Genomic DNA, 20,713 nt, shown 5'->3' with positions numbered 1-20,713 from the left:
ATTAAATTTTAATCAGTTGCTTCCCACTCAACAACCTTTACCATCAACCAACAAAAGCTTCCAAGTAATCCGCCTACAGTTCCATCCAACCATCCCCAAGAAAACCAACCTTCAACCCAAAAAACTATCGTATCTTTTAACTCCAAATTACCTTCCCAAAAAAAGATGATATCTATTTCCAATACCGGAAGACGATCCATCCCAAATCATTCCTATACTTTGAAATATATTTTTTCTTCCAGCAGACGTTCGTTGGATATTGTTCCCTAAGAAACGTCCCTTGTTATTTCAGGTTGATTCCAATTCTATTTGCAGATGGCTGGCGAGAACAGAGCGGTGGCATTTCGTAAATTTCACTCGTTTAACCGTATCAGGCAGGCGTCGGCGGAGACACGGAGGGCCGAGGTGACGGAGGTGGTGGACGCGTCTTCGCGACGTTGACGCGATAAAGCGCGCCTCGAAGGAGGGCCGGGGAACCTGGTGGGACCCTGGATTGACGTCATTCGATGACGTCAAGCAGGACCGTGCCGAAAGCGAGCAGGAACCACGTTCAAAACCATGCCGAACATCCTTCCTACGTGACCTACTCCACCTACCCCGACCACGACGCAAGAAAATGATCTATTTATGCATCCCCCTGAACATTCTTATATCGTACGTCTGTCTATTGTTTCGTTAGATCGTCGATATTTTATCGGTATACAGGGAATTTTTTCTTCATTGTTTTCCATTGAATTTCTGTGTTACACGTTGCAAAAAACACTAATTAATCATTAACCCTCGGACAGATTTTATTTTTCAATTTAATCTTTCTAGGAGTATAGAAATAGCTTTCAGTCTTAGCACAGGGAAAAAAGTGGCAATAATTACAAAAGAATGGAAAGCGTGATCGTAACAAGCTGGTGAAGAGAAAAAAGATGGAACGTGTCAAAACGAAGGGAAAGTCTTCTTGTGAAACATTTATTTACCGTAAATTAGAAATCTTTGAATTGCAATTGAATCAGTGGTAAAGATTAAAGGGACAAATGAGTTTCAACAGTCATCATTAATGAATGATATCGAATGAAATTATATATGTCAGCTTTAAGTTTCCTTCACATACGTCACGAGAAAGACCAATCTCTGTAATCCTATTATATCCTGATCCTATTACTAGATGTTGTAATAATCCTAATGATTCGCCTGGTAGACTCGGACTTTCCATCGGATCTATTACGTACATATTTCCTTCTACCTTACTATCTTAAGTACATCGTTTCATATTTGCGATTCACCGTTGTGTACGATTTTTGATAACGATATCACTGATTTTTCACCTTTACCTCTGCTATTGCAGACAAGTAAACATCATTTCGCGAAGGAATCGTGAAAAAAAAGTAGGTCATGGATGAATGACAATAGCAGTGCTATAGAAATAAAGAATAAAACTTTCGAGTAGATGAAACGATGTCGATGAAAAAGATTTGAGGTTTGCATTTTTTGTTTTTTTTTGTTTTTGGTACTGTCTAAGTTGCTGACGGTGAATATCATATTCCGAAAATATAATATTCTTTATGGCTGATACTGTTCGGCGTAGTATTTCGGTACCGTTCAAAATAACTTGAAATATACATTTCCATCCAATTTTGTGAAATGACAGGAAAAAAAAAAATCAGAGATATAAGAATTCCGAATAGTTAAAGTCCCGAGCGTTTAACGTTTCTAAAGTTCAAAAATGAATATCTAATAGAAATTTTCATATTTTAATAATTTTAGCCGCGAATAAATAAATACCTACGATTCTACGTATCTCATATTCTAAGGTAAAATCAAACGTTACAAGCGAACAACAATTTATTTGTTTTACAACGTATAAAACATACCGTCAACCTTTGAAAAATCGCACAGTGAAACGCGTCTGACGCACGGAGGTGTTGCTTTCGAAAAATGAAAAAGAAAAAAAAATGAAAACAAAGAGAAAGAGGAAAATAAAAAATCTAGCGTACGCATGGGCGTCGAACGAAGAAGAGATTCTATGAGAAACAAAAACTATGTCCCGCAACTTAACCGGTCAGAACTTTCTTCCGCAATCGTCACGAGCTTTCGAGTGCATCACAACGTGTTCGGGGTTCGTCTGTTTTAATTATGACGCACTTGGAGCATATTACACGGAGGACGTCCGTGGCATGGTGCCGAAAATACGTGGACGAAAGTCCCGCGATGACGCTCGAAACCGCTCGGGGAAATGCGGGATTACGTTTCTTGTAACATGAATAAATTACATACGTGCGATGTTCAAAAAGTTCTAGGAATTTTACCTACCTCTTTATTCATTTACGTGAAATTTCTTTTTTTTTTTTTTTTTTTCACGTGCCAAATATTTAGGTTGATGTGCATTGTTAACTAAAACCATAGGGCACGTTTCAGGAATATAGTCACGAGTATAGTCAGACATAGTGAAAAGATACGAACGGTCAATTTTCCTAAGTATTTCATAAATAAATTTTTCAAATTATTGACGTAAAATAGCGAAAGAGATAAATGTAATCAGTACGCGATACTTGTACTTATTAGTATTCGAATAAATAATGCATAAACCTACGATTGTAAAAAAAGATTACTACACTGTCATCGTAATGAAAATGAGCTTGTCAATTAAGCGATTGCTTCGTCCACTTCCGGTTACAGCAATCTTAAGAAAAATTATTTGAACGGAGCATATTAATGTAGTATGATTCTACTATAACTTAATTTGAAAATATTATCTAGACGACCACTTATTAAAGTAATAACTTCGTAAATAAAGTCCAATACTACGCTACAATCCAATAAAAAAAAAAAAAATTAGCCGAACGATCGTTCGAGTGGATAAAAACGTATTCGTCGATAACACGTAAATTACCGCTCATTATTTCCATTATTCCTATTATCTACCGTCACTATCTATTGTTATCTAACGTTCCAGTCAGATTTCGCTCATCTTCGATTGTAGGCGTATCTAGCCTCGAATACATATAAATTATTACAGACGTAATAACGTTCGCAAATGTAGAATGCCACCGCGCATGTTAATTTTACAGGCATAACGCTGTTACATCCCTGCGTGGGAAGTTTCTCGTATAACCTTTGCTTAACACGCGATTCATACTATTACATATATTTCATTTTATTTGTCCAGCCATTATAACTAGAATAGTTGTAGAAGTATACATAGATAAACAAATGATATTATTATTTACGAATGCTAATCTTTCACTCGCTCTTAATTATTTTATTATTTATAAAAGAGAAAATTAGACTATGGTGATATAAAGTACATATCAAGGATAGAGAGAGAGAGAAAGACGCTGACAATTAAAATCTTCTTTTTTTGATATTTTATCAGTCCTGATAACGAACAGTTGAAGAGTAATCGTCGGAAGTAGCCCCTAACCTGCCGCAACAAACGGCGTGCCCAGAGAACGCACCCGATTGGTTGCCTTTTTTCGTTTGTATAATGGTTGCCGGCTTACGCGCCATAAAAAAAAAACGCTTGATCTTAACGTGATTCACGAAACAGATATACAGTTTGCATGCTGTTAAAAAGCGCTTACAGTAAAGAAGTCTGGTTTGACGTCAATTCTTTAAAAAAAAAGTTACCAGTATTTACCAGAATTAATTATCTACGACCGTCGATGACGGGGACGATCGTCAAACCGCTGACGACCGTCGAGAAAGAAGTTATCTATATAGGTAAGGTAAATTGAAAATAGTGTGTATTTTATGTAATCAAATGGAAAAGTATTTCTAATAACGAGGAATATAAAATACATACTATATAGAAATTGTATTGAAAATTCAGTGTATTTAAAGTGATGGTACATTGACTCCGTTGAGCAACTGTAATACGCTTTCTCCTACCCCCGAATTGCACGGTATCTCGTTAAAGCGATGAATCAAATTGTGTTTCTATGTAGTCAGCAATCTTCTGATCAACGTACATACGTACATCGTATCAACGAAAAAAAAGTGACTCGGGAAAAGACGAAAGAGGAGGAAGTCGATCGGTCAACCACGTGGTGGCATACGGGCTATTTGCCTTGCAATTACACCCAGGAACAATTAACGATGAGACGATAGTAACACGTACGTTGACGTCAATTGTTGAAGATAACGTGCCCGCGCGCGCGCGCGCGTGTACATTTTGTAACAGTGGGGGGAACACGAAGATAGTTGGTGGGGAATAATGATGAGAGGGTGGTAGTGACGGTAGTAGTGGTAGTATTCGCTAAGAATGGCTGTGATGTAGATAAGGGACGTAGAGGGAAGAGGAAGTACAGGGGCCGGCGACTCTGGCATAGCAGGGGGGTAGCAACATGGCCGTCGGTCAGTCGGTATCGAACCGTCGTATTACGCGAAGCTCCTACGACCCTTGTCGTAGGAACGTTACCGTTCCGAAACGAGATTCGGGATCTCGTAAACGTGAAGGACGACTTCTCACCGATGGCATCAGCTCCCCGACCTTACGCACCCGTCGAGGTCGACAGCGCCAACGCGTTTCTTTCGCTTCATAAACGGTTCTACCGGTTCGGAACGTGTTGTACCCGGTAATTCAGGCCCGGGATCGAATGTAAGTTCTAGCGAGTATCTGTCAGCCAGCGTTGCCCGTACACACTTTGCTATATTGCTCCTGTTAATTCTTGGAACCAGTTTAGCAGGGTTCGATGTTCTTGGACTCGGTCTTTTTTTTTTTTTGCTGCGCTCTTTTTTGTTTCTTTTATCATCTTATCGAGGACTATCGACGGGTATCGATCCTGGACCCGTCGATAGGCAAGAGGTCGTTGTCGATCCATGACGTCAGTCGAGAATACCTATTGTACTTGTTGCAGGAAGCTTTTACACTTTTGTGAGGAAGCTTCCCCTGCAAAAGTCTCTTCTGCTTTTAGTAGTTTTACGCAGAATATCTCTGACGTTTTACCTTGTACGCTGCACATATAACGCGCGAGCAGCTCTCGTCGAGAATGTCCTTTCCTAACAACACTATTTCTCAAGAAGCTTTTGAATTGATGTATATATGTATGATTTATTTGTTAATAACAGTACACGAATTCTTTGTGCAATAATTAGATTGCTTAGAAGCATTAAATATTCTAATTATTATTATTTTTTTTTTCAGTGACTTTGGATAATTGTAAGGTACAATAAGAAAAGAAACAATCATTAAAAAATTTGTTGGCAAACAAATTTATATATTCAGTAAAAATGGATTCTGGTCAAAGCAAGAAACAAATTCGTGTAGGATTTTATGACATTGAAGGAACCATTGGTAAAGGAAACTTTGCAGTGGTAAAATTAGCTAGACACCGTATTACTAAGACAGAGGTAAATATTATTCAACAACACCTGTGCTAACTTTATTTTTATTTAAAATTTAATCAAATTTTCTTTCTCCTTCCTTTTAGGTGGCTATTAAAATAATCGATAAAACTCAGTTAGATCCTACCAATCTTGAGAAAGTTTATAGAGAGGTAGAAATAATGAAGCAATTGGAACATCCGCACATTGTCAAATTATATCAAGTTATGGAAACAAAGAACATGATATACATGGTGCGTTTAAATAATTTCAAAAATGTTTCAGAGATTTAGGAAGCTGGTATAATTTTGTATTTTCTCTAGGTGTGCGAATACGCAAGCAAAGGTGAAATATTTGACTATATTGCACGGTACGGACGAATGGGCGAACCCAGAGCTCGTGCAACATTTGCTCAAATACTTTCTGCGGTTGAATACTGCCATGCAACTGGTGTAGCGCATCGTGATCTTAAAGCTGAAAATTTACTCTTAGATGCTCAGATGAACGTGAAGATTGCTGATTTTGGCTTTAGTAATAGATTTTCTCCTGGAGAAAGGCTAAGTACATGGTGCGGTAGCCCACCTTATGCTGCACCAGAAGTATTCAGAGGAAAGCATTATGCTGGTCCTGAAATTGATGTATGGGTGAGTAGATTAGTTGGCACAAAATATTTCTCATCAAGAGTTACATATATCATTATTTTATTTTTGCAGAGTTTAGGTGTTGTATTGTATGTATTAGTATGTGGAGCACTGCCCTTTGATGGATCTACTCTTCAGTCCTTAAGAGATCGCGTTTTGAGTGGAAGATTTAGAATTCCATACTTTATGAGCACAGGTATTTCCCTTTGAGGAGCTAACATTTTTATGAATCTTATTCGAAAAAATATATATTTTAAATGTTTTTGCCGCAGATTGCGAAAGTTTAATACGTAAAATGTTGGTTTTGGAACCCGCTAAGCGATATACCATTCCACAAATAAAAAGGCACCGCTGGATGGCCGGATCCGCGGACACTGTTTGTTCAATGATTATAACAAGATCATCATCGTCATCCATCCAAGAACCAAACGAGCAAATACTTCGACTTATGCATAGTTTAGGCATAGATATTACACGAACTAGAGAGGTACCTTTACGTGTATTTCTTTGTTTTATCTGGTGCTTGTAATATAGTAATAATTATTAATTCAAGATCGTTGTCTTTTGACAGTCATTGAGAAACAGCAGTTATGACCATCATGCTGCTATATATTTCTTACTGTTAGAAAGATTGAAGCAACATCGTATTAGCAGTACAGCGAATAATACCTGCTGGCCTGGTGTTGCAAGAACAAAGGAGGATAAATTCAAATCAAGGTAAATTCATATTAAATATTTACACGTTGTTAAGCGTTGCATTAATTTTTGTTTAAAAAGTGTTTTACTTGACTTCCAATCCTACCAGTCGGAAAAGCTTCTAACAAACGAAATGTTAATCATACGATTTTTATTTACAGCGATAGCTTAGTGGGACATTGATCTTAATTGATGGTGATGCATGTATTGAAGATTTAATCAGGACAGGTTGGGTTGGAAGCACTTTGCTGTGACTTTATTTTTGGTAATTGTGTTATTTTATTTTATTGCCTTCATTTCATTTTAAGTTATACCAATTTTTATTACATTATAATTTACAATTTTATATATTTGAAAAAGTAGTAACGATTGATATAGCAAATATGAGACGCAAAAATCACCTGCAGTAAAAGTCGCTACAGTAAACCGATGTCGCAGGGAACATTGTGTGTAAGATATCTCCTGTATTTTCCTTCTAGAACAAGAGAAGATGCAACTCGAGGGGGAAAAAGGTTTAGCTCGACAAGTTCTTCGACCGATGAAGGATGTTGTAGCGCGGAAGGTGATCTAGAAGAAGGTCCAAGTGGCGATGAATTAAGGGAAGCTCAAATTAAACTCGAAGAACATAGACTAGGCCTAGATCATGATATCAGTCAACGAATTGACAGTCAGATAGTCAATCGAAGATTAAGCGATTATCAACAACATTTTGATACCCCACTTATGGATTCTATTGATCCTCCCAGTCGAACAACATTATTTATCGCGGGTGGTAGTGGTAGTTCATCGTCCGAGCTTTTTGAGTCTAGTTTTGACTCTGGTTGCCCACCGGATTACTCAGGGGCAAATTCGTTCACGAGTAGCTTACCTTCTTGCACACCTCCACCGCCTATGAGTCCATCGCCGATAACCGGTCGAATATCAAGAGTTTCTCAAGGGCGTAGAGCCTCCGACGGTGGACCTAGATTGTTATTTTATCAACAAGGCGGTGGTGATAGACCAGCGAAGCAACGAAGTATTCAAGGTATTGAAAATATAAATGAAACACTCGATCGTACAAATGTTTTTACCATAAGGTATTAACAACTGTCCTGTGTTTTGTTTGTAATAGATTCGGGTAAAGCTAGAGGCCATTTAGATCTTGTTCACTTGAGACCACCGTCTACACCGCCAGAGAATCAACCACAGTTCAAAATTCGAGGAGACTCCAGTACACAATTACAATTGCTGGTACAACAACGTATGTTACAGCAAAAACGTAACTTATATCATAGACATAGAGGTGGAGGAAGTCCAACCCCGCTACCTGTATCAACAAGTACTACGAGTAGACGCGCTGAGCATGTACCTCGACAGGACAGTTACAAATTAGCTCAAAGAACACAAATCTTACCACCTTTATCTCAGGGACACGTTGATAGAGACTTTGTTGATAGAGAAAGAAAACGAGACGAAGAAAGATGGAAAAGTCTGCCATCTCGACTAGCAGCAGATTGTCAGTTGGCAGAAAGGACATTGCTGTGGAGCCAACAGGTAATTCTATAAATAGAAATTTCAAAAAATCGTTCGGATTAAACTGCCTAATAAAAAAAAAAAAAGTTATCGGGCTGGCATAAAAGAACGCAAAATAAAACTCGTTGGTATCTGTCCAATGATCATGACGTCATTGTTCTTTTTGGAACAAATTTAAGTCGTGCCAAAATTGTGAACTCAATATAGAGTATTATGTTACCGTTCCTTTTATAATGTTAACATTGTTGTGGGCGTGTATCATGTCCACAACGATGTATCGATGTACATATTATTATTAGTATTGTTTACTACATTAGCGACTAGACGTTACTTGTGATACGAGAGCACAATTATTTGTGTTTAGATGCAAATAAACAATTATTTTTCTTTAATTTGGCAATTCATTGTTCACTCTAATTTGCCTTACGTCGTGCATGTACCAATCCTCTACTGAATATGAATGTACAGTTAACAAAAAGAAAAAAAAGGATCTTTATTTTTAAGAATTGCACTGCTGTTTATACGTTGTTACATATATATATATATATATATATATATATGCGCCTGAAATAACTAAAAGAATTTGTTTTGATAACTGTGCAATGTAATTTTAAATAGTTACTTCTTTGCCTGTTAAATACACAATAGGACAATAACACCAGTTTATGCACTGATACACCAACAACAATTCCAAATAAACTCTTATCATGTATTAGCACAATTACAATATGAAAGAGCCCCCAAACAATACAATGTTAAGCTTGAAAAATGCATATGATTTGTAGCACTTTTCCGTTATTTAGCTTTCTAGATTTTATTTTTTTAATAGTTTATATAATAAAGATATATATATATTGAATAGAAAAATTATATACAAAATGTAAATAATTTAAAGAAGAAAATATATCAGGTGGGCCTTAGTGGAGGAGCATCATATTTGCCACCTGGCAGTGTAGGTGGCTTTTTATGGCCCACTGGAAGCAACCCTCACTCAACCATCTTCGAAAACGTTGGAGATCCAATGGAATGAACATCTACCTTGTTGTAATTTTAGTATTGGAGATTTTGAGTCTGAAAGACTAGATTAGATACATAAAAAAAAAATACAATAAGCAGTATTGCCTTCCTAGTCTTTCCATATCAGTATTTTTATTTATATAATTATGTATTTTATTATATGTATTTTCTAAGTATCCAATAACAATGTTGTATACATTTCTTTGTAGAACAATTTCCTCCATGGTACTCTAGCTTTCATACACAAAATCTTTGATTAAATGGAAGGTACATGTTACTAAATGCCAAAGATTTATTCCTTTTGAATAATCTTCTTTTCTTCTGAAACGTCTGCTTGAAAAACATTCATACCTTGTCATTTGTATTTATACAATCATATAACTTCATTCATAGGAAAGTTACATGTATCAAATATATACATATGTATACATAACGAAAATGTACTGTTATTAAAAAATCTTTGTCGTGTAGTAACATGTGCACCTGCCTTATTGATTGGCTGATTTTATCAGTCAAATATCCAATTATATCATAGACTGATAATTAACAAGAGGAAACACCAACCAAATTTATATTCATGAGCAAGTGGCATATGTCTTGCTTTACAATGGATATGTTTAATTGGAAGTACAACATGTATACTTGTGCATACATGAATGATAATTAATGAAGAACGTTCTTGGTGTGCTTCCTGAATACACTTCATTAAATAATAACAATGTTTTCTTCTCACATTTTCAATGTTAATTTTATTTTCATTTAAAACAAATGAGTCTTACCAAATAAAAGAATGTTGTTACAGATAGAAAAAAAAAATGGATTATCTAACTTTAAAGCACGGTATTGCAATTATAATACAAGAGATCCAAGTATGATAATCTCTGCAAGAAGAGCTGAAATGTTACTTTAAATTAGATGCAAGAACTGTGCCACTTATGCTTTTTTATGCAATTAAACGAAGAGTGGAGTTAAAAAATGAAAGAAACTACGTTAAAGTTTTTTGTTACACGTTTTTATTGGCAACTATTCCAATATTGTTGTACAAAACCAGATGTTTCATTAGACTCCACTCTTCATTATGATCGTTATAGCGAACTAAGAAATGATACAAACAATAAATAGTGATAATTAGTAGCTGCTGTTCAAAGAAATAAAAAAGTGCTGCATTCTGCAAAGATGTTTAATTAAAATTGTTGTATACATATGATCTTAAACGAGTAGTAATTGTTTGTATTAAAAATTAGATATTTTGTATAATTTTTATTTATTGCAGAAAATACAAATTATTTTAATTGTTTATAGGAAATTCTTTTATTCAAAAACTGAACGATTCTATTCCATGAAGTTCTTATACTATTAAATAGAAAAAAAGGAAAAATCAGTAATGAAAAAAATTCATAGAACTGAAAAAAAAATGTTTTTACATTTGTATACGAATACAGCACTTTTTAAAGCAAATATATATTAGATTCTGGTAGTCTAGTCAGTAGAAAGCAATACCGGCCGCGCACAACTGACAACGACTTTAATATTCAAATTTTCCGCAATTTTTTACCCAACAAAACAATCAAACTTCGCTCAAAAAATCTTTTGATAAGTGAGAAAAAAAGTAGCTGTTAAGTTAGCATAATCTTGTCTCGGCAAATTGTTCTTAAAAAGACAGTCCAATTAAAAATACCGCAGGAATTGAAAATCGGTTTTGAACACTGCTGCGCATCATCATCTATATTCTTTTTTCAATGAATGCAAAATTGCATTAAATAAACATTATTTATTAACGGGTAACATTGATTTACTTCAACGATATATACCAATAAATTTCGCGAAACTGTTTTTATTAATAACAATCATGATTTTTGTAACAATTACATGACGGAATTATTGTTGGCCATATACTGCAATGCGTGCAACTACTTTGTAAAGTAATTATTTACTATCAGATAGTGACGTGTTAAACAAATATTGTACAATAATCGGATAATACAAATAACAATAAATAAATTGCAGTTCAAATTAAAGATTTTCTACTAAATGAAACATGATCATCTCGAAGTCATGTATGATGGTAAATAATTATTATTTAAAATCGCAAAAATATCAACAACTGTATTAATTGCGCGTATGAACATATTGAATAAAATCATATGCAGACTGCAAAACTGGTGCTATCTATTGTTGCTTTACTTTATATTTCTTTCATTATAAATATTTGATACAATTCAAGGTTCTTCTTTAGTAGGTGTAAAGATATCTGTGCCAGTTTTTTCAGCTCTAAGCCTAGCTTCTTCAGGTGTTAATTGTTCATATTCACTAGGATTCAATGGTTCACCATCTTTATTTAATTGGTTATTTTTATAATCCTGTTTAATTTTTTCAGCATATACGAAATTGAATAAGTCTTTGGCAGTGAATTCGCGCTGTTTAACATCCATACAATTATAAGAAACATATGGCTTTAGATTAAAATTTTTCATAGACGGAACAACAAGCTCTGGTATCATTTCTGGTATGTTAACCCATTCATTACCTATTCTTTTCCCTGTTAGTCTTGTCCCTCTTCCTGAAAACATTTTTCAAATAAAATATAAACTGCTGGTTACCTTTATTTCAGTGATACAATTAGAAATACTTACTATCAATTGGAATATCAGAATCTGGATTTTTAGCTTGCTCTTGTTTAAATAGTCGACTACCTCGTTTATTATATATCTGTATCATTCGAAAATTTCGTTTACCATGACGAACAGACGAGGTTGAAATTTGTCGGCTTATAATCATACATGTGGATGCCATTACAGTATCTACAAAAATAATTACATTTTATAAAAATAAAATTTGTTAGTAAGGTTATGGTATGTAACGAATATACACGATACATCTATTTTCAATTTTTGAAAATAAATTTCGCTTAATTAACATTACGTACTGATAGTTTAGAAGTATTACTATGTATCAACAATTAATTCTCAATAATTCAATTGCTTATTAAGCACATAAAGTATTACGCATCATACCTTCACAAAGGTTACCAAGCTTAAAATATTAATTAGAATATACGCTTTCAGTGTATAATAATTAATGTATTATTCAATGAATTATTATTAAAAGTTAATAAGGAACCTATAAAAACAATAACTTATTAATATCATGTAAATATTTTATTGCCTCTTAAAACCCTTATCACATGAAACAATAAGTTATTGCTATACAATTAAATTAAAAATATAAGCAACAATGCTTACTGTATTAAAGTTTTAATATTTATTTCAATTCTGTATTACAAACATAGGATAATTAAACAATTAGTTATAATATTTATTTTGAATTCTAAGTTCAAATTCCTGTCGTACAGCATCTGCTTCTGATAGTACATAATACTGTCTTAACTATCTATAATCATTGCTCTAAACCATTACTGAATAAAAAAATATAATTATTTTTTTACAGCACAGTAGATAAATTCTTATAATTTATGAAGTAACAAATATTATTTTAATTGATACAATCTTTATTTAAATGATTTTTTATTAAACTAGAATAATCAGGACTTGATTCTATTTATATGTTTTGTGAAATATATACATATTTGTACATACAAAGATTTACGAAATATAAACGTATCGAGCGTTATTCGTAGTACAATTTTATTTATCTTGCGATACATACCTCGTTTCTAAAAAAGTAATTATGTCAGGAACTGCTCCGCATACGGAAAAAGAATTAGATTTAAGTAATGCCGGCCGAGGTGTATGGCTTGTCAAAGTACCTAAGTACATAGCAAATAAATGGGAAAAAGCACCTGGCAATATAGAAGTTGGAAAATTAAAAATAACGAAGTAGGTTTCCTTCAATTTTGTGTCTGTATCAGTACTGTAATTTTATGAAAATATATATATTATAGTTTGAATATGTTATTAGAAACCCTGGCCAAAAGGCAGAAGTATCTCTTAGATTATCTGAAGCTGTATTAGCATTAAAAGAGCCAGGAGAGGAAGAAATTCCAAAACAACATAGATTAGATGTTACAACAGTGACAAAACAAATGTTGGGTGTATTTTCTCATGTTACACGTAAGTCACAATTAACTGTTGCATCAATCATTTGATTAATCAATGTTTTAAAAGTGTGATTTTTCTTTAGCATCAAGTAGTTCGGATTCTATTGTCCCTGAAACTGAGAAACTTTACATGGAAGGCAGAATTGTACAAAAATTGGAATGTAGACCATATGGTAAGGAGTTCATTATAAAACATTTAAAAATCTAACATAATATTCATATATTTGCATTATTTTTAGCTGATAATTGTTATATGAAGTTGAAACTACAGAGTATTAAGAGAGCTTCTGTGCCACAGAGACAGGTTCAACAATTAGATAGGGTAGTTCAAAATTATAAGCCTGTTTCTGATCACAAACATAATGTGAGTACTTTATTAAGAAATTGTAAAATTAAAGTACATTATTTTAACATACACTAATGTTTATGTATCTTGCAGATTGAATATGCAGAAAAGAAGAAGGCTGAGGGTAAGAAGATGAGAGAAGATAAGAACACAGTATTAGATATGTTGTTTGCTGCATTTGAGAAACACCAGTATTATAACATAAGAGATCTTGTGAAAATTACAAGACAACCCATTGTAAGTACATGTATCCACTTTTAAATATCTAATTACATACACAACTTCTAAGTTTGTTCATTTTATTAGGTGTACTTAAAAGAAATATTGAATGAGGTTTGTAATTATAATCTAAAAAATCCTCATAGAAACATGTGGGAGTTAAAACCGGAATACCGGCATTATAAAGAAGAAGAAAAATCTTCCGAAAATGCTCAGAAAAAAGATGATGAATCAGACGACGATTAATTCATGGTATTCGTATATCATTTTTATTTAGTTTTCATTTATTTAAAGTAAAGTTAAAAGTAAAATACAATATCTTAAACTTAAGGCTGTGCAACATAAACATGACTTTGACAATTTTTTAAATATTGTACATTTATGTTCTTATTAAGAAGGGAACAAGGTAATTAAATTATTCTTCTATTTTTTGACTAAACACGATTAATAATTAAATCAATTATTTCTATTATACTACAATTAAAAATTTTTTATTATGATATAAATTGCTAGATCATAAAATAAAATTGTAATCCTGTAAAGTAAATGTTTATACTCTATATATAAAAAAAAAGATGCATTGCATTATTAAAGTACAATAGTTGTTACACGAATTTTAGCTATTTCTAATCCTGTAAATAAAAGGCACTATGTGTTGTTACACACATTAAAATATTTTAAAAATTATTTTTATTCTTGTTTACTATCTTACATACAATAGAAATAAAAACAACGTTTCTAGTTTTCCATAAATAAAAATATTATGGAATGATAACTTTAAATGCTATTTAAATGGCTTAAGTTTATACGTTCTTTTGCTATGTAGTACCATAAAATGAGAATCCACGACTTAATACAATCTGTTTGCACGTATAATAATAGTTAACATAACGTGACTAGAGTTGATTGCACATTAAATTTTGTTACTGCATTGGGATGAACAATAAAATTGTGTCTTTTCTGTATCATTATAAATAATACAAATATAAAAATACATGTTTTGACACAAGAAATGCATAAGTATATTACTGTATAAGTTGGTATACCTTTCTGAATTAGGATAGTAATCTAAAGAAAGGAAAATGATCATTCTTTATAATATAAACAAATACTATTTAACATCAATAATGTTAACTGAAAGTCAAAATGCATTATAATACGTGTATGGCAGGAATTGTAATTGGTAAACACTTCCAATATAACTGAAACATGTTCGTAATTTTTATACATTCATGCATTAATATTGGAAACATGATGTATAGACACATCAACTCTACTTCCTAGTATCCGATATAAACTATGGAATGTTTCTATTCTATTAAAACGAAGAATAGTAAATAACATTTTTCAACCTTTAGTTTCAACTATAACTACTGATAAAATTCAAAGATCAAAGATTTAACAGCTTTAGCTTTAGTCTAAAAAGCATTAAAAAGTGCAATGATACTTTGTGCGTGCAATTTTACCGTTTATCACACCTTTTCTTCCGAATACTCTAAAGTTACCCTTGGAATAAATTGAATATTCCAAAGTTACCTTAAACGTTTACAAATGCTTGAAACATTAACATCGGATGACAACCGCATAAAACTTTAATTCCGATTTCTTCATTTGCAGCAATAAATATAACAGATCCCCGATAAAGAATTTTCGACGATGAAATTTCTCCTTTACCGTTTATAATGATTAAAATACTAGCTGTACTCCTCGGAATTATATTATATGAAGATCTTCCAGGAGGTATCTAAAATGTATTATCATTTTTACATTATCAATAACTAAGTTATGAAAAACATTTTAATAAGAGAACCTACTGTAATTTTGGCAACCGCAAAATCTGATACAGGAGGACGAAATACTTCGGTACATTCGTCCTCGCGAGAAGGTTGAAATTTTTTTGCAGAAATTGGTTCACAATTATATGTTAACATTTCAATTAATGTTGGCACATCTTTTAATTTTTGAGTCAACCCGGAACGCACTACGTTGTCAGAACATGCCATACATTCAATGCAATCTGTAAACATATTTTTCAAACTTATAATATAGTATATTATACATATGTGTCTTAATAAACTTACCACCAGAAAGATATGCATGTGGTTCATTTGGTCCAAGGTATATAGCCTCACCAGGCTGCATTGTTACAAAATTAAAAAAATAAATGCCAAAACATCCTACATCTGCAGGGTAATCTAAGTACAGTCTTTCTAGTAAACTGGCATGTAAAGTTTGTCTTAATGACTCATCTAAAAAGTTTTTTTTTTTAATTTAAAACATTGCATTTACTATTATTATAAATATTTATTTCTCAATATAATTTACCTAAATTAGATAATCTATCAAGTAATTTTCTAAGTTGCAGTGCTATCAAACCAGGATCACAAGTCATTAAACTATGGAAACATGTTTTCAAAGCTTTGCTAATACCAGTTTCATCTATTGTCATAAATTTAAGTACTTTATCTTCTCCTATCACAGCACGTAATTCTGGAAGAATTTTTAAAAACTCTTTTATCTCTCTAATTGGACGGAAACCACAGAGAGCCTCAAATGGTGTTAATGCTATTGCAAGCTCAGGTTTATGATTTGCATCTTTGTAAATAGTAGGATACTGTTGATGCAACTCTATTGCTTTTTCCTGTAACAATATTTAACATTGCACTGTAGAACAGAAATAGAACAAGTAAATATTTAATATACCTTATGTGGATGTGCCTGAATCGATAATGCTTTATTCACAGATAATACTTTAAAAAGGAATGGTAGTTGTTGGCTAAATATTTTTAGAGTATCACTGCCTAATACTTCACTATTTTGTTTTATATATTCCTCTAAAGATATATTTGAGTCTTTCATGAATGAAGGACCATTGGGATGTGTACCCATCCATAATTCGGCGTATGGTTTTTTTTCATCTAATACAAAATCTGAATTGGCAGATTTCATTAAAGTTGCAACTGTACTATCGATACCATGTTTTCCCCAATCATAAGTCTGTACTTTACATTTAAGTTCCATGTTATAAATATTTCTAAAACAGAATAACACTGATCATTATTAAATTCTTTAATTTTGCAAAAAATGATGAGTTTTTAAAGAAAAATCTTCTGCTTGTCAATTTTTATTTTCTAATATTATCATTACATATGTTTCCTGTGAAAACGTTTGATTTTATTATATAAAAAATAAAAACATATGCTTACAAATTTTTATAATATTACCTATAAATAACAAACGTCGGCGTTGTTAAAGAACGAACGGTTTGATAAAGTTTATATAAACAATAGAGCTGATAAAACAAAATGTATACGTACAAATATGATTATTACCAGGTGTCTTGATAACGTCAATATTTCGCTCACATCTGTTATCATATTTACAGAACAATATTCTGATTTTACTCTCTCATTTCCTTTTTTGAGCGTTTCTCATTGATCGTATTGATTTTCTAAGACATTTTTACGCTGAAACATATTTTATTCTACGCCCTTTCATTCATTTTATAAATAAGACAAATCCGACTGTTCATAATTTCCATTGTATTTCAAAATTACAAGATTTGATTACAATCATAAAGGTTGTATTCATAAAACTATAGGTAAAAAGAAGTTGAATAATGAATAAAGGATTAGGAACAATTTTATCATTCAGTTTAATAGCAAAAAATTGTATACATCCAATGATTAGATAAATCATACAGAAATCATTATTTTTTATTTGATATAATATAATAAATATATATACCGCAGTTCACCAGAGTCCATAACTGCGAAAAGACCAGTTTTCGTTCTTCGCGCATGTCCAGTACGCATCTTCGCCCTGATTGGCGATACTCCCAAACGAAGTGGAAAGCGATTAGCAGAGAGCTCGCTGCGTTCCCCCACCATCTTCCAACCTGCACATCGCAGTTATGGACTCTGGTGAACTGCGGTATAAATATGTTTCGTAGCAATCTCGAAATCGAAATCGGAATCGAATTTGAGGTCGAACTCGAACTCGAACTCGAACTGGAATAACTTCCGGTAGAAGAGCTTAACCAACCTTTCCTACATTTGCCGTGTTCGGTGGCACTAGGCTCGGTGTGAAGGTATTACAATTATATTTGAATATTTGTTACTAATTCTTTATAAAACTATAAAAATGCATTGCTAATTGTGTATAATTATTTGTTTTTGTTATAGGTTTTATTAAACAGTAAACATGGTTGCCCAAAAGAAACAGGTAAATACTTTTTCCAAAGCCACATGGTAGTCTTCATTTGAGACAATATTAAACGTAATTTTTATTTACTTTCATGTATATAATAACGTGTAAATGCCCGTGCCAATACACATTTTATTTATTTATACTTCTAAATCAAAAGAAATTGTGTTTAAAAAAGATCTTTATAGTATTTTCTTTATGGAGGTTAGACTGCTATTTGTATAAACTTAGGATTTTATTTATATGAAATCTCTTTGTTTCTTTGTTTAAACAGAAAAAGTCCCAGGAGGGTATCAACACCAGACTAGCTCTGGTTATGAAATCAGGAAAATATGTCCTAGGCTACAAGCAGACACTGAAATCCCTTCGCCAAGGAAAAGCTAAATTAGTCATCATTGCCAATAACACTCCTCCATTAAGGTGAGACTGAGATGTAGTACTCCTTCAGTACCTATAAATCAATATGAAAATTATCAATCTGTGTTAAATAAGATCAGTCAGAAAAATAAGTTTTATAATTTTCATATTGATTTACATTATTTGTAGTAGGAGTTCTACGGAGTAGTCTCACGTCTCTGCTTGTAAGTGCAGAGACAATACATATAAGAAATTGGAAACTTAAAATTCATAAATTCTTATTTTTTTCTGATAACAGGAAATCAGAGATAGAATATTATGCTATGCTGGCGAAGACTGGTGTACATCATTATGTTGGAAATAATATAGAATTGGGTACTGCTTGCGGAAAATATTTCCGAGTATGTACCCTTTCTATTACAGATCCAGGAAATTCTGATATTATCAAATCTATGCCGCTTGGTGAACAAGCATAGATATATATTTTTTATTTAATAAAGTTTTAAAGAAAAAATCGTGCATTTATCCTTATACCCTATCCTTAATTTAACTACAATGAGCGATAATAATTTCGTGATCAGTATCGTATCATGAACGAGTATGTACTGTGTAATTTGTAAAGTAGATGTCACTAGTTTCACCTGACCACTTTTAAGCGCGAGGACTCGTGGTTATGACACTCAGGATTTGTTTTCTTATTTATAATTAAAATATGTCATTAATAAATTATATATCATTTATAATTTTTTTGTGTATCGCTTATTGTGAGGAACAATATTGTCCTATCGATAATGTTGAAGGTTGCACTACTAAAAAAGAAACTAATAATTATAAAAAAGGTACTTATAAACATAATGTTCAAAAATTATGATTTTTCTAATACTGCTCTTTTTTCAGGTTCAGATGCACAATACGATAAATACCATCACATAATTGAAGAAACAAATGAAAATTATCAACCTTGCAATAATACTAACAATGCATGTTTTAAACATGTTATTATACATGATTTGAAACCTTTCAAAGAAAAAGGTATAAACAAAGATTTAATAGATGCTGCAAAAGCTAGGTATGTGTATTAATGTTAAGTATGATAAATTCTGTTAATTGAAATGTGATATAATTTTTAGAGGAACATTTTATCAAATAGTAGAGGGAAAGGTATATAGGCAGAAAGATTGTATGTTTCCATCAAGATGTGGTGGAGTAGAGCACTTTCTTTTAAAATTAGCTCCTAAATTACCAGATATGGATTTAGTCATAAATGTGAGAGATTATCCTCAATCAAACAAATATTTTGGTGGCCCACTACCTGTGTTTTCATTCAGTAAGGTAAACAATTTAAATTTGTAAAATTCTATATTTTATTCATGAAAGATTTTTGAGTATTGTAAAATATTATAGACACCACAATATTATGACATTACATATCCAGCATGGTCATTTTGGGAAGGTGGTCCTGCAATTTCTTTATATCCCCGTGGCCTTGGAAGATGGGATGAACACCGTGTATCTTTAGACAAAGCTAGTAAAAGTATACCATGGGAAAAGAAAGAGAATAAAGCATTTTTCAGAGGTTCTAGAACGAGTTCAGAGCGTGATAATTTGGTGCTATTAAGCCGCAAAAAACCTGATTTAATAGATGCTCAGTATACAAAAAATCAAGCATGGAAGTCTGATGAAGTAACAAAGCTTTAATATTTATATTTACGCTGGTTTCTCGCTTCAAAAGCGTATATGGGTATATACAGGAAGAATAATGTTATGTTTTATTACAGGACACATTGCATGTACCTCCAGCTTCAGAAGTTTCTTTGGAAGCTCACTGTAAATATAAATACTTATTCAATTACCGAGGTGTTGCAGCATCATTCAGGCACAAACATTTATTTTTGTGTAGATCTCTAGTATTTCATGTTGGGGACGAATGGACTGAATTTTATTATGAAGCAATGATACCTTGGATTCATTACATACCTGTTCCTAAAGATGCTGATCAAACAGAATTAGAGTAAGATCTTTCTCCATTTTTTTACTGTTACTTAATATATTTTATAGAGCATAGTAATTTTCATAACTTTTGATGTGTACAGAAAGTTGATACAATTTGCAGTCGATAATGACGAATTGTCAAAAAAGATTGCCGACTATGGACGGGATTTTATATGGAATAATTTGAAGATGACTGATATCATACAGTTCTGGAAAAAGCTTCTTGAAAGGTATTCTAAACTTTTAACGTATAAAGTTACCTTAGATAAAACTTTAATTAAAATTGAAAAAAAGAAACGATCTTAATAATTAGTACATTTATTTAATATAAATAATTTTATGCACTTTTTTTTTATT

General features: G+C 32.5%; 6 protein-coding genes across 14 annotated transcripts; 4 read left to right on the top strand and 2 right to left on the bottom strand.

The window, feature by feature from the left end:
* The first annotated feature begins 4,268 nt into the window (after positions 1 to 4,268).
* LOC117608531 (uncharacterized) lies at positions 4,269 to 9,192 on the top strand. 2 transcript variants are annotated; one of them, XM_034333785.2, is made up of 10 exons: positions 4,269 to 4,588; positions 5,135 to 5,340; positions 5,421 to 5,567; positions 5,637 to 5,957; positions 6,027 to 6,150; positions 6,227 to 6,441; positions 6,526 to 6,671; positions 7,130 to 7,674; positions 7,762 to 8,183; positions 9,073 to 9,192. In XM_034333785.2, the coding sequence occupies exons 2-10, from the start codon at positions 5,221 to 5,223 to the stop codon at positions 9,190 to 9,192; spliced, it is 2,160 nt and encodes a 719-aa protein (XP_034189676.1). In that variant the 5' UTR covers positions 4,269 to 4,588; positions 5,135 to 5,220. The 2 variants fall into 2 exon arrangements, with proteins under 2 accessions (XP_034189676.1, XP_076548730.1); XM_076692615.1 differs by lacking the exon at positions 4,269 to 4,588 and adding an exon at positions 4,639 to 5,034.
* mRpL41 (mitochondrial ribosomal protein L41) lies at positions 8,704 to 12,983 on the bottom strand. 4 transcript variants are annotated; one of them, XR_013063539.1, is made up of 4 exons: positions 12,106 to 12,266; positions 11,813 to 11,980; positions 9,377 to 11,739; positions 8,704 to 9,241 (listed from the first exon to the last, which is right to left on the bottom strand). XR_013063539.1 is itself a non-coding variant. In XM_034333790.2 (3 exons), exons 2-3 carry the CDS (start codon positions 11,970 to 11,972, stop codon positions 11,399 to 11,401), a joined length of 501 nt encoding a protein of 166 aa, XP_034189681.2. In that variant the 5' UTR covers positions 11,973 to 11,980; positions 12,846 to 12,983; the 3' UTR covers positions 11,001 to 11,398. The 4 variants fall into 4 exon arrangements, 3 of the variants coding, with proteins under 3 accessions (XP_034189681.2, XP_034189682.2, XP_034189683.2); XM_034333790.2 differs by lacking the exons at positions 8,704 to 9,241; positions 12,106 to 12,266 and adding an exon at positions 12,846 to 12,983 and having other exon boundaries at positions 11,001 to 11,739; XM_034333791.2 differs by lacking the exons at positions 8,704 to 9,241; positions 12,106 to 12,266 and adding an exon at positions 12,422 to 12,561 and having other exon boundaries at positions 11,001 to 11,739.
* On the top strand, positions 12,867 to 15,554 carry TfIIFbeta (transcription factor TFIIFbeta). 2 transcript variants are annotated; one of them, XM_034333788.2, is made up of 7 exons: positions 12,867 to 13,015; positions 13,098 to 13,249; positions 13,320 to 13,409; positions 13,476 to 13,600; positions 13,676 to 13,819; positions 13,889 to 14,053; positions 15,419 to 15,554. In XM_034333788.2, exons 1-6 carry the CDS (start codon positions 12,867 to 12,869, stop codon positions 14,045 to 14,047), a joined length of 819 nt encoding a protein of 272 aa, XP_034189679.1. In that variant the 3' UTR covers positions 14,048 to 14,053; positions 15,419 to 15,554. The 2 variants fall into 2 exon arrangements, with proteins under 2 accessions (XP_034189679.1, XP_034189678.1); XM_034333787.2 differs by lacking the exon at positions 15,419 to 15,554 and having other exon boundaries at positions 13,889 to 14,197.
* Mpi (mannose phosphate isomerase) lies at positions 14,526 to 17,376 on the bottom strand. Of its 4 annotated transcripts, none has more exons than XM_076692638.1 (6): positions 17,026 to 17,376; positions 16,505 to 16,835; positions 16,127 to 16,442; positions 15,883 to 16,050; positions 15,616 to 15,818; positions 14,526 to 15,545 (listed from the first exon to the last, which is right to left on the bottom strand). In XM_076692638.1, the coding sequence occupies exons 2-6, from the start codon at positions 16,820 to 16,822 to the stop codon at positions 15,339 to 15,341; spliced, it is 1,212 nt and encodes a 403-aa protein (XP_076548753.1). In that variant the 5' UTR covers positions 16,823 to 16,835; positions 17,026 to 17,376; the 3' UTR covers positions 14,526 to 15,338. The 4 variants fall into 4 exon arrangements, with proteins under 4 accessions (XP_076548753.1, XP_034189677.1, XP_076548758.1 ...); XM_034333786.2 differs by having other exon boundaries at positions 17,119 to 17,376; XM_076692643.1 differs by having other exon boundaries at positions 17,134 to 17,376.
* A 381-nt stretch (positions 17,377 to 17,757) lies between these two features.
* On the top strand, positions 17,758 to 18,868 carry RpL30 (ribosomal protein L30). Its single transcript, XM_034333548.2, has 4 exons — positions 17,758 to 17,891; positions 17,986 to 18,025; positions 18,282 to 18,427; positions 18,663 to 18,868. Exons 2-4 carry the CDS (start codon positions 18,005 to 18,007, stop codon positions 18,838 to 18,840), a joined length of 345 nt encoding a protein of 114 aa, XP_034189439.1. The 5' UTR covers positions 17,758 to 17,891; positions 17,986 to 18,004; the 3' UTR covers positions 18,841 to 18,868.
* Positions 18,869 to 18,908: 40 nt separating this feature from the next.
* Positions 18,909 to 20,678, top strand: LOC117608431 (O-glucosyltransferase rumi homolog). Its single transcript, XM_034333540.2, has 6 exons — positions 18,909 to 19,203; positions 19,262 to 19,433; positions 19,495 to 19,696; positions 19,769 to 20,047; positions 20,143 to 20,375; positions 20,458 to 20,678. Exons 1-6 carry the CDS (start codon positions 19,077 to 19,079, stop codon positions 20,660 to 20,662), a joined length of 1,218 nt encoding a protein of 405 aa, XP_034189431.2. The 5' UTR covers positions 18,909 to 19,076; the 3' UTR covers positions 20,663 to 20,678.
* The last annotated feature ends 35 nt before the right edge of the window (positions 20,679 to 20,713 follow it).

The sequence above is a fragment of the Osmia lignaria genome, chromosome 2 (assembly GCF_051020975.1).
Source record: "Osmia lignaria lignaria isolate PbOS001 chromosome 2, iyOsmLign1, whole genome shotgun sequence".
Classification (NCBI taxonomy): domain Eukaryota; kingdom Metazoa; phylum Arthropoda; class Insecta; order Hymenoptera; family Megachilidae; genus Osmia; species Osmia lignaria.
The sequence above is the reverse complement of the archived record's forward strand: the minus strand, read 5'-3'. Positions and strand labels throughout refer to the sequence as shown.

What these genes read in the sequence shown, in the direction of transcription:
- LOC117608531 (XM_034333785.2), top strand. Translation starts at nt 5,221, where the DNA reads ATGGATTCTGGTCAAAGCAAGAAACAAATTCGTGTAGGATTTTATGAC. An exon ending in ACCGTATTACTAAGACAGAG is followed by an intron (nt 5,341 to 5,420) that starts GTAAATATTATT and finishes CCTTCCTTTTAG; the next exon opens with GTGGCTATTAAAATAATCGA. An exon ending in GTCCTGAAATTGATGTATGG is followed by an intron (nt 5,958 to 6,026) that starts GTGAGTAGATTA and finishes TTATTTTTGCAG; the next exon opens with AGTTTAGGTGTTGTATTGTA.
- mRpL41 (XM_034333790.2), bottom strand. Translation starts at nt 11,972, where the DNA reads ATGGCATCCACATGTATGATTATAAGCCGACAAATTTCAACCTCGTCT. An exon ending in TTCTGATATTCCAATTGATA is followed by an intron (nt 11,740 to 11,812) that starts GTAAGTATTTCT and finishes AAATGTTTTCAG; the next exon opens with GAAGAGGGACAAGACTAACA.
- TfIIFbeta (XM_034333788.2), top strand. Translation starts at nt 12,867, where the DNA reads ATGTCAGGAACTGCTCCGCATACGGAAAAAGAATTAGATTTAAGTAAT. An exon ending in GGAAAATTAAAAATAACGAA is followed by an intron (nt 13,016 to 13,097) that starts GTAGGTTTCCTT and finishes ATATGTTATTAG; the next exon opens with AAACCCTGGCCAAAAGGCAG. An exon ending in ATTGGAATGTAGACCATATG is followed by an intron (nt 13,410 to 13,475) that starts GTAAGGAGTTCA and finishes CATTATTTTTAG; the next exon opens with CTGATAATTGTTATATGAAG.
- Mpi (XM_076692638.1), bottom strand. Translation starts at nt 16,822, where the DNA reads ATGGAACTTAAATGTAAAGTACAGACTTATGATTGGGGAAAACATGGT. An exon ending in TGATAGATTATCTAATTTAG is followed by an intron (nt 16,051 to 16,126) that starts GTAAATTATATT and finishes AAAACTTTTTAG; the next exon opens with ATGAGTCATTAAGACAAACT. An exon ending in ACATGCATATCTTTCTGGTG is followed by an intron (nt 15,819 to 15,882) that starts GTAAGTTTATTA and finishes ATATGTTTACAG; the next exon opens with ATTGCATTGAATGTATGGCA.
- RpL30 (XM_034333548.2), top strand. Translation starts at nt 18,005, where the DNA reads ATGGTTGCCCAAAAGAAACAG. An exon ending in TGGTTGCCCAAAAGAAACAG is followed by an intron (nt 18,026 to 18,281) that starts GTAAATACTTTT and finishes TTGTTTAAACAG; the next exon opens with AAAAAGTCCCAGGAGGGTAT. An exon ending in AATAACACTCCTCCATTAAG is followed by an intron (nt 18,428 to 18,662) that starts GTGAGACTGAGA and finishes TTCTGATAACAG; the next exon opens with GAAATCAGAGATAGAATATT.
- LOC117608431 (XM_034333540.2), top strand. Translation starts at nt 19,077, where the DNA reads ATGTCATTAATAAATTATATATCATTTATAATTTTTTTGTGTATCGCT. An exon ending in AAGCATGGAAGTCTGATGAA is followed by an intron (nt 20,048 to 20,142) that starts GTAACAAAGCTT and finishes GTTTTATTACAG; the next exon opens with GACACATTGCATGTACCTCC. An exon ending in GCTGATCAAACAGAATTAGA is followed by an intron (nt 20,376 to 20,457) that starts GTAAGATCTTTC and finishes TGATGTGTACAG; the next exon opens with AAAGTTGATACAATTTGCAG.